Source organism: Mesoplodon bidens, assembly GCF_964165515.1.
Source record: "Mesoplodon bidens genome assembly, chromosome: 16".
Lineage (NCBI taxonomy): Eukaryota > Metazoa > Chordata > Mammalia > Artiodactyla > Ziphiidae > Mesoplodon > Mesoplodon bidens.
In genome coordinates this window covers 23,703,436-23,720,259 of record NC_138173.1, presented here as the reverse complement: position 1 = coordinate 23,720,259, position 16,824 = coordinate 23,703,436, and the positions used below count along the sequence as shown (strand labels likewise).

General features: G+C 35.2%; 1 protein-coding gene across 2 annotated transcripts in view; it reads left to right on the top strand.

Annotated features, from left to right (window-relative positions):
* Positions 1–16,824, top strand: part of MRPS28 (mitochondrial ribosomal protein S28) — a 99,800-nt gene that overhangs the window by 59,484 nt on the left and 23,492 nt on the right. The window contains exon 4 of one of the 2 annotated variants that reach the window (XM_081258355.1): positions 2,024–2,069. The exons of the other annotated variant lie outside the window; for it this stretch is intronic. Coding sequence (XP_081114481.1) covers positions 2,024–2,055 — 32 coding nt within the window. The 3' untranslated portion in view covers positions 2,056–2,069. Of the gene's footprint in view, positions 1–2,023; positions 2,070–16,824 lie in introns of those variants that run through there. 2 annotated transcript variants of the gene reach the window in all.

The window sequence follows — 16,824 nt, the reverse complement described above, 5'->3', positions numbered from 1 at the left end:
ATGGTGAAAGGTTCAATATTTTCTAAGATCAGAAATAAGACACAGACGTCCATGGATGTCCCCTTTTCACCACTTTTTTTTAAGTAATTTTATTTTTTTAATATTTATGTAATTTATCTATTTATTTTTATTTTTGGCTGCCATCGGGTCTTTGTTGAGGCACGTGGGCTCTTCCTTGTGGCATGCGGGATCTTTCATTTTGCCTAGCAGGCTCTTCGTTGCAGCGCATGAGCTTCTCTCTAGTTATGGCACGCCGGCTCCAGAGCGCGTGGGCTCTCTAGTTGAGGCACGCAGGCTCAGTAGTTGTGCCGTGGGCTTAGTTACCCCTTGGTATGTGGGATCTTAGTTCCCCAACCAGGGATTGAACCCGTGTCCCCTGCACTGGAAGGCAGATTTTTTTACCACTGGACCACCAGGGAAGTCCCCACTTTCACCCCTTCTATTCGACATTATACTGCAGGTTCTAGCCAGAGTAGTAATTAAGACATACAATTTGGAAAGAAAGAAGTGAAACTGTCTTTATTTGCAAAAATCACAGTCATATATGTGGAAAACCCAAAGGAATCAGCAAAAACCTAGTAGCACTAAAAGTAAACTTAGCAAAGTTACAGGATATAAGATCAGTATACAAAAGCCAATGTATTTCTGTATACTAAGAAATAAACAATTAGAAAATGAAATTTTAAAAACTTTATTTACAATAGCATAAAAATGTCTAGGAATAAATTTAATGAAAGATGGATATGCAAAACCTCCACACCAAAACACAAAATATCACAACGGGAAATTCAAGAAGACCTACATAAATGGAGGCATCAGTATTGCAAATTAATCTATCGATTCAATGCAATCTCAATCAAAGTCCTAGCAGACTTTTATGAAGAAATTGATGAGTTGATTTTTAAATTTACTTGAAAAGCAAAAGAACTAAAATAGCCAAAACAATCTTGATTGCTTCTTATCTGATTTCAGTACTTACTATAAAGTTACAGTAATGAACACAGTATGGTACTGACATAAGAAGAGACATAGAGATCAAGGAGGTTTGAAAGGGTTTGTTGGTTGGTTTGCATGGAGATATTGTACATGTTTTATATTTATTCCTAGATATTTTATCTTTTGTTGCTAGTGATATCTTTTCATCTACTATGTCTTCATACTAATTTTTGTTTATATCTATGATGACTGCTTGATTTTTGTGTGTTAATTTTGTATCTAGTCACTTTACTAAGTTTATAGTTTGTAATACTTATTACTTTGATTATTTTAGGTTTTCCACAGCATAACCATCACTGTGAACAAGGAAAATGTGTCACCTCCTTCCAATTTTTATGTTTTTCTGTTTCTTTTTGTTTTCTAAATACATTGGCTACGTTGGCACTCCTTGTTATTAAAGTACGAGAGTACCAAGTTGCAGGTTTTCTTTTTTGTCTATTAAGCTGATTTTTTAATACTTAGAGAGCATTCTGAAATTTTAAATTGAAATGATGCCTTTTAAGAAAAGCTTCTAATTTTAATTGGAAAGTAATCACTTTGTAGATCTATGATTAGTGACTTGCTGATGCATTTTTTTATTTACTGTAAAGTAACTGGAAAATTTAGAAATTATGTAAGAACAAAGAAAGAAGAAAATGAATCCTGTCATTTGCAAGTGGTCATTGGAAATATAATGGTGTGTTGCATTCTAGGGATTTGTTTCCCAAGTAGGATATCTCGAACAGAGAAGGTGTATTTTAATATGTAGTGAATGATATTTTTAAAAGCTAGCTATAATTTTGGCAAATTGGTTCTCTTCCTATAAGATTTTGAACCTTGGAGTAAATATTAAATTGGATTTCTGTCAAAAAAAGTAAGACTCTTTTGGCTAGGAGGATTGTTTGTATTTTCATTGGTAGGAAAGAGCTTATGTTCCAATATCTATTTCTTCCTCACTTCAAGCAAACACATATTAAGAGAGTAATCCAAGAATGCCACAGTGTAGTATATATATCAAAACATGACTATTGTTATAGAATTTCCTAAGTTTTTTTTCAGGTGGAGGGAAGGGTGAGATGAGCCCAGAAGAGAGGTAACAGATTATTGCTGTAGTCAAGGTGTGGTTTAACTTTGACTTAATGATTTAACTTTGGACAGTGGTATTGGGGATGTAAGGGAAAGAATGGGCTCATGAAATATTTAGAAAATAGTAAGCAGTGGAATTGGTATTTAAAATGGAGCATTGGGGTCAAAAGGCTTTTCAGATTTCTATTTTAAGAACCTTGGATAAGAAAAATTTGGTCTTGAAATTGTGTTAGACCTTTTTGGATTGGTCCCTAACAAAAATTAGATTCAGTAGTTTTAGGAAGATTTCTCACTAACCTCCTTCACTCTCGTTGTAAAATGTGGCTTTACAGTATGTGCCTTGTAGTGTTGTTTGAAGGACTTAATAAGTTAATATTAAGAATATTGACTTATTAAGAATATTGTACTGGACACATATTAAGTGCCCAGTAAATGTTAGCTATTTTTCTTCTGATTTGCACAGGATTACTTATATGGACTTGCTTTTTCTTTTATTCTCTCCCACCTTTTTAGACTGTATAGTTTCTTTCGATATAATTTTGAAAATTTTGAAGTCATTCATTATATTGACAGTTAATGGGGTACTATATTTATTCAGGTAACATAGAAGTAAGGGAGGAAAGCTCTGGAGCTGCACATGTCCATTGAGTTGACTCCTTGACATGAAAGCAATATTTAAATCTGGAGAAAAGTTGGATAGCCACAGTAGAGGAGAATGTAACTTTTAGGAACGTGCCACAGTGGAAATGTAAACTGCTGTAAAAATACAGCATTCTTGTAAAATAGTAAAGGAATGGTTAACTTTGTTAAGTATATCTTAATAAAACCTCTTTTTAACTGAAAAACTATGGGAAATAAAACAGCTACCTGAATGTCCACCACCTAGAATTAACAAAACACTGGTTTTGGTGGTGGTGGTTCTTCTTGTTATTGTTTTACTTCAGATTTCTTTTTAATCAAGGAGACAAATCAACAGGTTAAAAAAAATTGAAACCCCCTCTTGTATAGTTGGGTGAAGCTAACTGAGACAAACCCAAACAAACCCCAGAATTCTAATGGCTTACCACTATTTCTCACTCATATAACACTGCCATGTCACTGTTCCTGGGTAATGGCTGGCGATGTAAAGACCCAGACTCCTTTCATTTTATGGCTCCACTATCTGCAGCACATGTTCCAAGGTCACAGTGCTCATGAGGATCAAGCTGATGGAAAAGGAAAGAGAAACTGTGGAAGGTATTCCCACTGATTAAGTTCCTTGGTCTTTGTGTGACCAGCCTCATTTCTGCTCATATTCCTTCCATTGGTGAGAAAATGTCACATGACCCCACCTCGATGTAAAGGTGCTGGGAATATAATCCTTGGCCTCCCAGCAACAGCATGAGGAGGGTTCAGAAATCTGTGGTGAATAGCCCGTTTTCTCTGGTATATTTACTTTGTTTAACTCCCCCATACCATTTACCTTTCTCTCCAGGGGTAACTATCATCTTGAATATATAACATATAATATATACTTTGTAATATTTTTACTCTATGGGTACGTAGCCATAAAGAATATATGATATTGCTTTGTGTGTGTGTGTTTAATTTAAACATGTTATTTTATTTAAAAAAAGTTTTATTTTATATCATCTTGTAACATTTTGACTCAACACTGTATTTTTGATATCTGTCCAAGAATCTACATTGAGATCTAGTTCATTCACTTTATCTGCTATATAGATTGTACTCTATAGATATACCTCAATTATTGTTTATACTTTTCCCTATTGAAACTTTAGGTGGTTTCTAGTTTTTAATATTATAAATATTATGAGCATTAGCTTTCTTATCTACATTTCCAGAGACAAATGCATTTGTTTCCTTATATTATCTGAAAGCTTAATCATTGGATTGAAGACTGTATATACATTTTCTGTTTTATTAAAATACTGCCAAGTTGCTTTCTAACATTATTATTCCATTTTAAATTTAAAGTTTATGGTGGTTCCCATTTTCCCTCATATTCATCAAACTTTGGGGTTTTTTTTAAAAACTTTATTTTATTTTGACAGTCTAATAGATGATATATTTTTATTTGCTTTTTCCTCATCACTATAAAGTGACGTTGAACATCTTCTTTATACATTGGCCAATCAGGTTTCCTCTCCTGTGGGTTGACTGTTCATATTCTTCATCCATTTTTCTATTTGTTATTTTTATATATTCTAGATATTCTTTCTTATATATGTTACAAATTACCTCTCTTCAAAATGCCTTATGTTGTACCTTTTTCACAGTGACTTTTGTCATGCAAGCGTTTTAAATTTTGGTATAGTCAACTCTGCCCATCTTTTCCTTCAGGAATGGCTCTTGCAGTCTTAAAACACAGTCTACAAATTCTTTGCACATTCTTCCCATCAAGGAGGGTCTGTATCCCCCCCACCTTGAATCTGGACTATATGATTCCTTGAACAGTAGACTAGCAGAGGTGACATTGTGCCAGTTTTGGGGCCCAGGCCTTAAGAAACTTATAACTTGCAATTCCTGTCTCGTGGGATGGTTTTGAAACACAACCACCATCCTGTGAGGAAGCCCAAGCCCCGTACAAAGTTACATGTGGACAACAACCAGCAGTCAGTTCTAACTTGCCATCTCTGTGAGTGAGCCATCTTGGAACTGTCCCAGCCCAGTCACCCCAGCAGACATGGTGTGGAACAGAGGTGTGCTATCCCTGCTGAGTCCTGCCGAAATTTCAGATTCTTGAGCAGAATAAATGATTGTGGTTATTCGAAGCCACTGTTTTAGGATAATTTGTTATCCAGCTGTAATAGTTGTATTCTGTGTGTCTTATCTGGAAAAGCCTTTTCTACGCTGAGGTCAAAAAGATATTTCCACTATTTCTGTACAATGTATTCAAAGCTTGATTTTTCAGACTTAGTTTCTGTAATATATTGGTAGCTTATTGTTTTATTGTGATAGTATACATATAACATAAAATTTACCATTTTAATCATTTAAAAGTATACAATTGGATGGCATTTAGTATGTTCACAATGTTATGCAACCATCATCACTGTTTATTTCCAGAACATTTTCATCACCCTAAAAGGAAACCCTGTATCTATTATACAGCTTATTTTTGTGTATGGTTTGATATGGAGATATACATAATTTTTTTTTCCAGATGTAAACCAATTTTCCCAATACATTTTACTGAATGGCCCTTCCTCTTTCTTACAAGATTAAAATGTTTTCTCTATTATATACTAAGTTCCCTATGTATACTTAGGTTTGTTTTAGGACAATTTATTCTTCTCAGTTCTCTTGCTGAGGGATTTAGGAAAGTAAATTTATATTTATAAACACACTGCCTTTTGGGTAGGCTTCTTTCCAACATCCCTTTGGTAGTTCTCTCTGTACAGTTATGTATATATATTTTTCTTTAATACAATAACAGATCTCTGAATGGCTTTCCATGTGAGCAGGATGCTAGGACTTTCCAAAATTACATACTGGCTTTGTCAAAACTTATTATATGTTTTGTATAAAGTCATATGTTCCTATGCCAATCAATCTAACTATATTATTAAAAAACACCCCTTGTTGATAGTAATAGTTAGTTGATTTGAAATTTTGTATTTGACAAGATTGTAGCTTTAAATAGGATTAATCTTAAGTATACATATCTTACTACTGTTCCACACTGACCTAAGCAAGTGTGGTCATGCCCTATTCTTGGGTTCCTTCTGTAGATAATGGTAACCTCCAAGGAAATTTGAAGCAGGTAAGGACTAGCTACTTCCTTTAACATCATTATCAAGTTATAATGAAAGCAAATCTCAGACCCAATTCTGCTACACATAAAGACACACAGAGATTTGTTAACTAAGTATTAACAAGCAGGCACAGGGCAGTACTTGGAACAGGAGGAAATCCCCGTTCTCAGTACTCAGAGGGGCTCTGCCCAACGCCTTGCAGTAAAGGGGTCACTTAAAGGGGAATTGTGTCTCCTTCATACCAGCAACAGGCAAACAGAATCCTCCACGTTTCAGGCTGATAGAGGAGTGTTTGATTTAAAGGAGGGCATCGTCCAGCAAGGAAAGCATCCATGCCCAGTTTGGTTCCTAGGCTTTTTTCGTTAAAGGATGGAACAAGTTGTTAAAATACTCTTTAGCCAGCCTATATTTCTTGAATGCTTTTTACTTCACAAATGGGAGCCCATTTTTAATATTCATCATGCTAGTTATGGGCCACTATATTCACCAATGAAACCTTTTCTGACATTCAGTATGGTGATTAGCAAAAGGTCAGTTGTCCACTGAAATACAGATAATAGAGGCACTTACAGGGGCCACCTTTAGAATATGGATTTTTATTATGACTACAATTTGACCATCCCCTGAAATATATGTAAGTATATTTTAAATATTTCAAAGTAAATTGCAGATATCATGATCAAGTATGGTGTACAATATTTTTATTAAAGTAAAAATGTTTTCTAAAAAAGAAATATAAATATCAGTTCTGCTTATAAACTCTATCTAGACTTTTAATCCATATTAAATGTATTCAAAGAGGGCCATTTTAATGAAACAGAAACACTCTTACAAATGTTAGTTCCCATCAAATTATTGTCAGTCTCAAATTCAGTTGTACCCTGGGATGATTCTCAGATTATTTTGAAGCTTTATAACAGTGTTAATGTTAGAAAAATCAGTTGTTGTTTGTAACTCTTAAATTTTTGGACACAAATCTTTAAGATTCTTTATTGCTTAATTTATTGAAATGAAAGTAGAAATCAGTACTGTTTATGTAATAGTGAGGATTTGCCTCTGTGCATAGAATGCTGAAGAATCTAAAATTTTAAATATCAAAAACAATGTAATATCTCATAAAGAAAACAATTTGGAAATAGAATGCGTTATTGGTAGAAATTAGTTGTATTCATCCTTTCCTTGTTCTCTTGTAGCTATTGTCGCACAGCACACTCTACAGCAGTATGACAGGCAGGCAGCTGCCTACACAGCCATTGCCAGTACTAGAGATTTTTCTAGGCCTTTAGCACTCTTCTTTCATCTGTAAGGACAGGCAAGGCAGCTGTCTTTATGTATTGGTGTAGCGTTGGTTGGCATGGTTTGCTAAGGCAGCTGCTAGCCTGACTTCACAGCTGGGGAAATAGCACTTGGAATTAACAACAAAATTTAACAGAAGTATGAAAAAGACAATTGGCGGGGGCTGGGTGGGGGGGTGGGTCTTTTAATCTTAGATCTTGGCCAATTCAAATGGAGTAGGGCTATTGATTCCTCCTAAAAATATAGATAATTAATGGAAGGATATTGAAGTAGTTTTCATTGAGTTTCCTGCTAGCCTTTTATTTCCCCCCCGAATCTCCCCTTCCTGAGTTATTTAGGACAGGAACATACAACTGTTTATTTTATTCAAAAGTAGGCCACATATTCAAACTTCCTTTTATCTGTAGACAGCACATGAGATTTTACCTTATATTAACCATAGTTATTGATAACTTGTTAGAAACTTTTAAAATATTTGTTAATTTTTTTAGTATTTTTAAAGCAATCTCAAGACCAGTCTAATTAACTTCAGGTGATAAAATTGTACAAATAGTGGCCTAGTGTTGCCCAGAGATGCATTTTGATGAAGTCAGTGAACACGCTGGGATTCTTGAGAACTCTTGGATAAATTCACATTGACCCATAACAACTCTGACTTCCAGGCTTCTGGTACTGGTCCTCTCAGCTTTGTTCATAGAAATTTCATGAAAGAAACTAGTGTCACAGAACCAGATGGATACAAGTATTGCCTGGAATTGGTTATTTAGACAGAAATTTGGGGATAATTCCGGGATTTTGAGACTCATCTTCAAAATCCCAGAGATGTCATGCCTTCACTTTGAGCAGAGTCAGTTCTTGAACCCGAGCCATCCTGAGATAGCTACAAAGCATAGTTCATGCTGGTGACAATTTGTGACTCTCTTGAAATTGTGACTTTATTTTTACCCATCTTCCAAATGTGTTGCTTCCTGAAATGCAGCCTGGCCTGGCCAGGGAGAGCCAGTGCAGTCTCTGTCACCGTCTCTCTACCCACTTCCCTACAGGATTAAAATACAGTCCCTGAACATCCTCAAGCAAATCAGAAATGTTCTCATTTTTACCCCGAAATTTTAAGTTCACTATTCTCAGACATCTTGTCCCCTCAGTAAGAAACTCTGTGTGCACTAGGGGGTCTAAGTTGAGTCTCAGACCTCCAGGAGCTTTAGCCGATGTAGCTTACTTACTAACTTCAACATATTTCCTTGCCATCTGACCACATTAAACTAAGTTAAATAAACATACTACGCTTTTCCTTCTTCCATAGCAATGGTCAAAGTAATTAACATGAGCATGAATATGAAAAACACTTTTCATCTTAATCCCTTTCTCCCTACTGTACAATACTCGTTATAAATTCTTAGGATGGATGGTGCAATGGAAGATATACAAATCTATCTACTCTTTAGATCTGAATAAATTGTTGACAGTTTTCTCTTTCTTTTGCAAGTAACAATGAACTTAAGTTTTCAACATTTAAAACCAAACTTTCCAAATTCATTTCCAGCTCATTAGTTCATGCTAGCTAGTTTGACTTAAAGAAAAATTTGAGCCTAAAATCTTGGAAGAGCTGTATTTCAAGCTCCTGTTGACTTAGGAGGGCTAAGAGCAGGAGGTTTGATTGGATGACTTCTCAGAGAGCTTCAAGAATATAAATTTTATACTATATTTAGTTTGTTTTGTTCTGCAGATAGCTTTCTTAATCAATAATGGTTTAGTGTGGGGAACTGAGTGTTGAAAGTCTCTGGCTTTAAGATTGACCACCTGTGTAGCACAGGGAACTAAATTCAATATATTGTAAGAACCTATAATGGAAAATAATCTGAAAAAGAACGTGTGTGCGTGTGTGTATATAAACTGAATATATACATAACAGTATATATATAACTGAATATATATATATATATATATAACTGAATCACTTTGCTGTACACCTGAAACTAACACAACATTGTAAATTAACTATACTTCAATTAAAAAAAAAGATTGTACAAACTCAGTATTTTATATACAGAGAATAATAGAGGATGTGGAGAATAATAGTTACATCTTTGTGCTATTTGGAGCATCTTTCTTCAGTTGGTGATCTGGAAGAACAGAGGGAGCAATGGATCAAGATGTTATAGTACCACATCTGGAATTGAGGAGGGGCTGGAATATTTGAGGATTTTCATATATTTTGCCAAATGATTAAATTTATAAAGTAACAGCCAAAGATTATGTCTTACCTCTTCTAAAGACACATTTTTCTAATGTCCTACTAATCTGATTTAACATTTTTATTTTATATTTAAGCATAAGATTATGTCAGTGATTTCTCTATTAGTGGGGGGAAAGGGATTATACATATTTACAAATGATAGCTGCTTTTCAGGTATTTCAATACCTAGGTCCAAATAATAATGAAATATAATCAATGTTATATGCTTCATTGCTTTCTTCATGTGTGAGAAAACTTTCAACAATTCTTTCTACCCCAAGGGTACTATAGATTGCTTGTACTGTCAGTACTTTTCTCCATTTCTTTTGTCCAGTACAATACACCTCCTTGTCCCTTTTTTTGAGAGTGGTGGTAGAATTTCACCTACCATTTAAAATGTAGATGATGCATTGTTTGGGAAAGTTGGCTTTGAAAAAAGTAGTTTAAATCTGAGTGAATTATCACCTAGGTTGTGTGTGTACCTAGACCAGCAACCTGATACTGTGGGAAAGCTATACACCACCTTTGGAGACTGTGAAAAAAGAAAGATTCTGCTGTATAGTTTCTTTTGCTGTGACATAAAGGCAGGGCTTCTTAATCACTTGCCTGTTGTTCTTTCCAAATTTATAGTATATACCCCATCCTGCAAGACTGCTGGCAAGAGCAAAATTTATAAGAGAAACTTTAAAAATCATTCATCTAGAATAAGACTCCTATAATGACAGCTCTTCAGAACAGAGCAGAGAACCTGAAAATAATGTGGAATTCTAAAAACAGTGGCCACAAAACCTCTGTAAAAACCTGGTCTCTTCTTAATACGTTTCTGCCCAATATGTAATCCCTTAAATTCACCCCAAATGTAAAGAATCAGAGTATCTGGGGATGAGGCCCAGAAGTCAGCCTTCAACACGTCCCCCAACTACTTCAAGCGCTAACTCAAAATGAATGTTTGTATACTTCCAACCCCCTTAAAGAGCTTCACCAACCCTCATTAACCTATATTTCTTAATAAGATTTTTTTGTTTCTCAGCCAAGAGGAGATTAGAAGTGGTTTACTTCTAAAACCATGTGGGAAATTGAGACAAGTACCAAGTCATCTTAATGACAACTGAGACCAGGCTGGGCTTTTTGTTTGTTTTTATTTGTGTTTTTTGTTTTATTTCTTATTACAACATTGCTTGTACAATAAAATTTAAAATGCAGTTATAGTCTCAGTGACCTAAAAAAGGCAAGGAACTACGTGTATTGTAGGCAACTCTGACTAGCTATACTTTTTGCTTTAAAATCACCATGCAGGCAAAGTATTTAAAAAATAACAATGGGCTGATTGATGACATGGAAGATGTTTGATTGCATGACTGCATCATGATGAGTCTTTAGGAATCAATATGCCTCTCAGCAAGCAATGACTTTGTCTAAGGAGTATTGACCCGCTTTGAAATGTGTAAGAATGTGGTGTGACCACAAAAGATGTTTTTTTCAGTGTGAGCAAAATCATTTTGAAGGGAAGGATGAAAATCATTCGTGAAACCAGGTAGCTGAATCCAGTCTTAAGGAATTTGTAGAGAAACTCTGCCCTGATCTTTCAGTAAGCATCTCTGAAACTGTGATTGCTGGTGCCTGACTATAGAAACAGTACACAGAAGCAGTAGTCACCACAGACATCCTGCCACCTCTCTCCCCCTTCCCACAGGCAGAGAATCCTCCATTCATAGACTTTATGTTAAATGTTTGGTTTCACTTACTTAATATTTGTGAATGTATATAAAGATTAATTTTGTTTCTTTTTCATTTATTTATGTGATCAAATCAAAGCTCCTTGAACATAAAACCTATTTATATCACTGAACTTTTAGTTCAGCTTCCCTAGAAATCAGGTTATGACCTGACAGTCTACTGTGGCTTTTTGACAAATTTGCAAAAAAAAAATTGTCCAGTTATCTATAAATTCTGTTATGTCAAACAGTTGTTTTGGGTCTAGCTTGTGTTAACAAATAGACTTTGCCAGTGTCTTGAGGAGAGGGGAGACACTGGCAGCAAGTAAGGTATCTTTGATCTGGTAGTGTCACTGCTGAAACTTCAACCATAAGGTGTCCCATAATTTCAGCATTCGATCAATCTACTTCTCTTGACCCTATAACGTGGTAAAAAGAGCACAGACTGGAGTCAGAGAGATCAGGGTCCGAATCCTAGCTCTACTGTTTACTAGCTCTGTGACTTTGGGTAAGTTTTTTCACCTGGAAAATGATGATAGTAACACCTACCTCTAAAGTTGTTTGTGTGAGAATAAATGAAATAACATGTAAAGTACAAGAAGTACAATGCGTGGCAAATAGCAAGACTTAGTTAAATTCCATTTAAAATAAAGTCCAGTGTTCAGCACAGGCCTTTGTTTCTGTGGCACACCCTCCACCTGCATCTTGGTGATACGGCATTCACATTTCACTTGATAGACAAGCATTCCCCTGCAGTATGTTTATTCAGTAATTAAACCAGAAGGAATCAGTATATCCTTTAAAAGTTGTATTATTTGTTGACAGGTCTTCACATATCTAGTTAACTGTTCTGCCTTTAATTTTATTTATGAACATATTTGGTCATATACTAGTGAACATAAAGAACAGATGGATCAGTTAGCTTCTAGAATAATAACACTTTAAAAATATCACATGAAAACCCTGCTTATGTACAGTGAGGGGAAATCCAGATCACAAAGCAGGACACTTTTTATTGCTTTTCCAGTGATGGTTTTTAAATACCATGTAGTAAACTGGTGTCAATTAACAGAGTACAGCTCCTTCTCATTTATATTTAACAGCTGCTTTGCAAACACTTTTTTTTTGGTGGCCATTTTAAGCAGATAATTTTATTTTTTTCAAAAGAAATACATAGGTTACTGTAGCAGAATCACAAACAAGCTATGTAATTTAAAACTGGTTTATAGAATGTATCGCAGAAAAAGAATGATATAACTCACAGGATAAAGCCCACACTTTGTCTGCTTTCAGAATTCATAGATCTTCTCTTTGTAGCTTCCTGGCTCCTGTGCAAGATGTCAGAGGAGAGTAAACAGATTAAATGGAAAGTAATAGAGAATTCCTTTCATCCTTTTAGAATAAAACTGGAAAGTGATTTCCTTATTAATCCAGTTTTGTAGTATAAGGTAAGACAGGTAAAAAATGCTCTCCGTATTATCTTTGACTTAAAGAATAGAAAACTTCATTATTTTCCATTTATTCCATTTCTACCAATAAGGTACACACACACACACACACATAAAATTACAGTTGTTTCTTGTTTATGTTGTTTCATTGTTTTAATCTACTAAAAGTTAGAGATACATTTCACATGGACTGGTCTTTCAGGCTATGAAATCAGTGTCAGCTCTAACTATCTTCATTAAACTTTTTGAGTTACAATTGGGTGATTGCCAACTACTACTTAAAGTGATAAATCTAAGAGATTTTTCCATTCTCAATCTTAAATTATTGTAGTGATTCCCTCTTCCTGTTTGTCTCTTGCTAACAGCTTTCATGTGAAATTTTACATGATTTTCAATGGAACAGTTTTTGAAAACCTGGGAAAATGTTAATGTATCTTTGAGAAGAAATGAATTACCCTTTATTTATTTAATGATAATAAATTAAATTTTTCCATCAGTTCTAAGAAGAAATAATTCAGGGACTTTTTTCTGGTTTAAAACTAAGGGCATGTTTATTATAAAATAGAGAAATTTATTATTACACCACCATGAGAGAATACTATTGTTAACATTTTTTGTGGGTTTTTTTTTTGCGGTACGCGGGCCTCTCACTGTTGTGGCCTCTCCCGTTGCGGAGCACAGGCACTGGACGTGCAGGCTCAGCGGCCATGGCTCATGGGCCTAGCTGCTCCGCAGCATGTGGGATCTTCCCGGACCGGGGCACGAACCCGCGTCCCCTGCATCAGCAGGCGGACTCTCAGCCACTGCGCCACCAGGGAAGCCCTTGTTAACATTTTTTATTTTTCCTAAGCAGGCGTACATTTTTAAAAGGTGGATTGCCATTATATATCATATTTTATAACCTGCTATATTCACTTAACTATGTAGTGAAAGTTTTTATTATATATTCTCTTAAACTTCATTTTTCTTGGTTGTATAGTACTCCTTGAAGAGTTGTATCATAATTTATTTAACAGAGCCTCTATAATTGGATATTTATCTGTTCCTAAATTGTTTCTATTTTAAATAAAGCTACAGTAAACATCTGGGTGCCCATCTCTTCTCACTTGTTTTGGATAAAATCCAAAAAGTGAAATTGCTGGGCCAATTTGTATATAAACACTCATACTGCCAAATTGCTCTCTAGAAAGGTAGTACTAATTTAAAATGCCAGCTATTCCATTCCTTTGCAGACATGTGTAGTCTGTTTTCAAATATTAACCATACTGATAGCAAAAGTATCTAAGTTTAATTTGCATCTATTTGGTCACTAATGAAATTTAGCCTTTTTTTTCTTTTGTTTAGGGAGCAGATAGAAATTGTGGGTCTATAATATGTAATTTTCCTCTGGTCAATTCCTAGTCATATTCTTTATGCATTTGTCTCTTGGTGCACCTTAATTTCTTTTACCTCTTTAAGCCCAACTATTGATTTGAGGTGAAGGTAAACAATAGAAAAGTCTTTCTTCGGCATGAAACACCAAAATGTAATATTCTTATGGAAGCAATAGCTTTTGTTGTAAACTTTCTACAGGGAACATATAGTGTACAAGTTTTTTATTCTCGTGAGTATATTACCATTTTTTAGTTTTTATTTGGATTTTTCACTCTCTATATAAGTAAAGTTCTAGAATATTCTCGGAATTGGGTAACTTCTTTTTGTTAATGTACCTTAAAGTCAATACTCTTCAGATGATCACAAGTCTAAGCTCATAGGGAATCAGGATTTGGATTTAATGTGTTTTCAGGATTTGGATTTAAAGTAATAATAGTAGATGGCAGATGTAGTTGTTTGTCACTTTAAACAAGCAAACAAACAAATAAAAGGGAAGAGGACGGGAATGAAAGACCATTTCCTTACCAGCAATCACATAGTTTATTGTCTAGGAAATTAAAAAGAAGAAGAAAACAGAAAGTAAGAGAAAGAAAAAAGAAAAGAGCCAGTTTTGTGTACTGTCGAGCACACAGATGTTCCTCTTGGCAGCCACACAGTACTAGTCAGGATCGGGGTTTGTGCAGACGTAGAATGTGAGGCTTCTTTGTTGGAGACAAAGTGTTGCCTGTGGTGGGAATTGCTGCAGTGATGGGAAAGTATCGTAATGTATTGTTGGACCTCTGTGATTTTCAATAGAGACAGTACATTAAAGTAGCTTTGTGGGCAGTGGATTGTTTCAGCCAAGCCTGGCTAATAACACACTCATCTTGGCAAACTCTATTTAAAAGGTAGAGCTGGCATAGTTTTGTGGTCATGGAGCCTGTCCCATACTTGGGCATCAGAATTACTTTTGCAAGCACTTGTTTGATCTGACAAGAGAGTTTGTGACTGTAAAGTTAGGACTGTAACCAACTTTTCAAATGGAACTATTTCTTTTTTTGATAATTACTAATAAACTAGTCTATTTCAGAATTGTTATAGAAAATATCTTTTTAATTGAGTTGTTTCTTCTCCACCCACTCGTTCATTTGGGATGAGATTTTGTTATAAAACAGAAGATGCATGATTTACATGTTTTACAATTTAGCAATCTCTCTGTGTATAGCTAGAGTGTGTTTTTGTTTAAATATAAATACTGTATTGTGAAATGGTTAAACCATATGTTTAAATCTAATCACTAGAAAGCAAAGGTGAGTATTTAATTTGCCTGCCACTATTACCTGTCCTGATTTTCCTTACAGTTTACTTGAAGTAGAACAATTACCCTAGATGTTAACTGTATTTTAAGGTTAACATTTAAACTTGAAGGATTGATAATTGAATTTTTTTGTTGTTCCTTCCTTCCCCCCTTTTATGTTAAATATAATATTGGATGAATTTTTATGGCCTTTTAATTGCTTGTATAAAATCTGAACAAGAAGGGAAAGGAGATCTTTTTTAAAGTAGTAAAGACTGGTACCTTTAAGAAACCCCTGATTAGACAGGGTTGTTGAATGAGAGATTGAACTAGTATGTTCATGGAGGTTCATGGAGATTGAACTAGTATGTTCATAGAGCTTGTCAGAACCGTATATACATAGTCAACTCTCTCTTTCGAAAGAAAAAAGTGAGACCCAGAGAAATTAACCTGGAATATTCTCTTTGTTAATGAGGTGTTAGAACCTGATTATAACCCTCCTAATTCTCACATCTAAGTTCTCTCTTATACATCCTTTAGTCTCCTCAAATCAAAGAACCTTCATTAACTACTATTGAAGGATTCATCAGCTATGTTCCTTACCTTCAAGAAACATAGGCATGCACTCATTAAAACTTACTGATAACAGAAGACTTAAATAGTTCAAGAGAATAGTAGAAACGGTATCTCAGAGCACTACTTTAACGGCCAAAAGAACTGTGCAAACAATAGTTATTCTTGAAACTCAGTAAAAGGATACATGTCTTCAGGCTGGGGGAGTCCAAGGAATACCTATTTCATAGAGGTTGGGTTTTGAGGTAGTTCTGGATTTTCTTGTCTACCTCACTGGTGAATTCCCACTCATTCTATAAAATTTAACATAACTGTCAGCTCTTCTCCTTATGGTTTCCTGACATTGGTTTCCCTAATAGAATTCTTTGTGTTTACATATACTACCTCTAGTATAGTATTCCACATTTTACTGTAATTATCTCCCCTGCTAGACTCTAAACTCCTTGAGATCACAGATTTATTCTTCATATCCTGAATATCTCATTGTTATATAGTGGCAATAAATATGTGTTTCAAATAAATTTAACATTTGCTTGTACTCACACAAGTAGGAATTCATAATGATACATTGTTATGGACTGAATTGTGTCCACTCAAAGTTCATGTGTTGAAGCCCTAACCCCTATTATGACTATATGGGGTATAAGGAGGTAATAAAGGTCAAGTGAGGTCATAAGGGTGGGGACCTAATCCACTGGGGTTGGTGTCCTTATAAAAGGAAGAAGAGACGTGAGAGTACTCTCTTGCTGTGTGTGCACTGAGGAGGGGCCGTGTGAGGACATGGTGAGAGGGCAGCAGTCTGCAAGCTGGGAGAGAGTCTCTTCCAGAAACCAAATCAGCCAGAACCTGCGTCTTGGACTGCAGACCCCCAGCCTCCAGAACTATGAGAAAATGGATGTCTGATGTTTAAGACACCCAGTTTTGTTATAGCAGCCCAAGCACACTAATACACTTATATAAACGAACAAATGTAGGAGTAGACATTGCTTTAGGAAATTTAAAGTCTTGCCTCCCCAGATTGCACCATGCATCTTTGAAAACTTTGCCAACTGCTGTCTGTCTTTATAAAGATCCAACTCTATTTCCA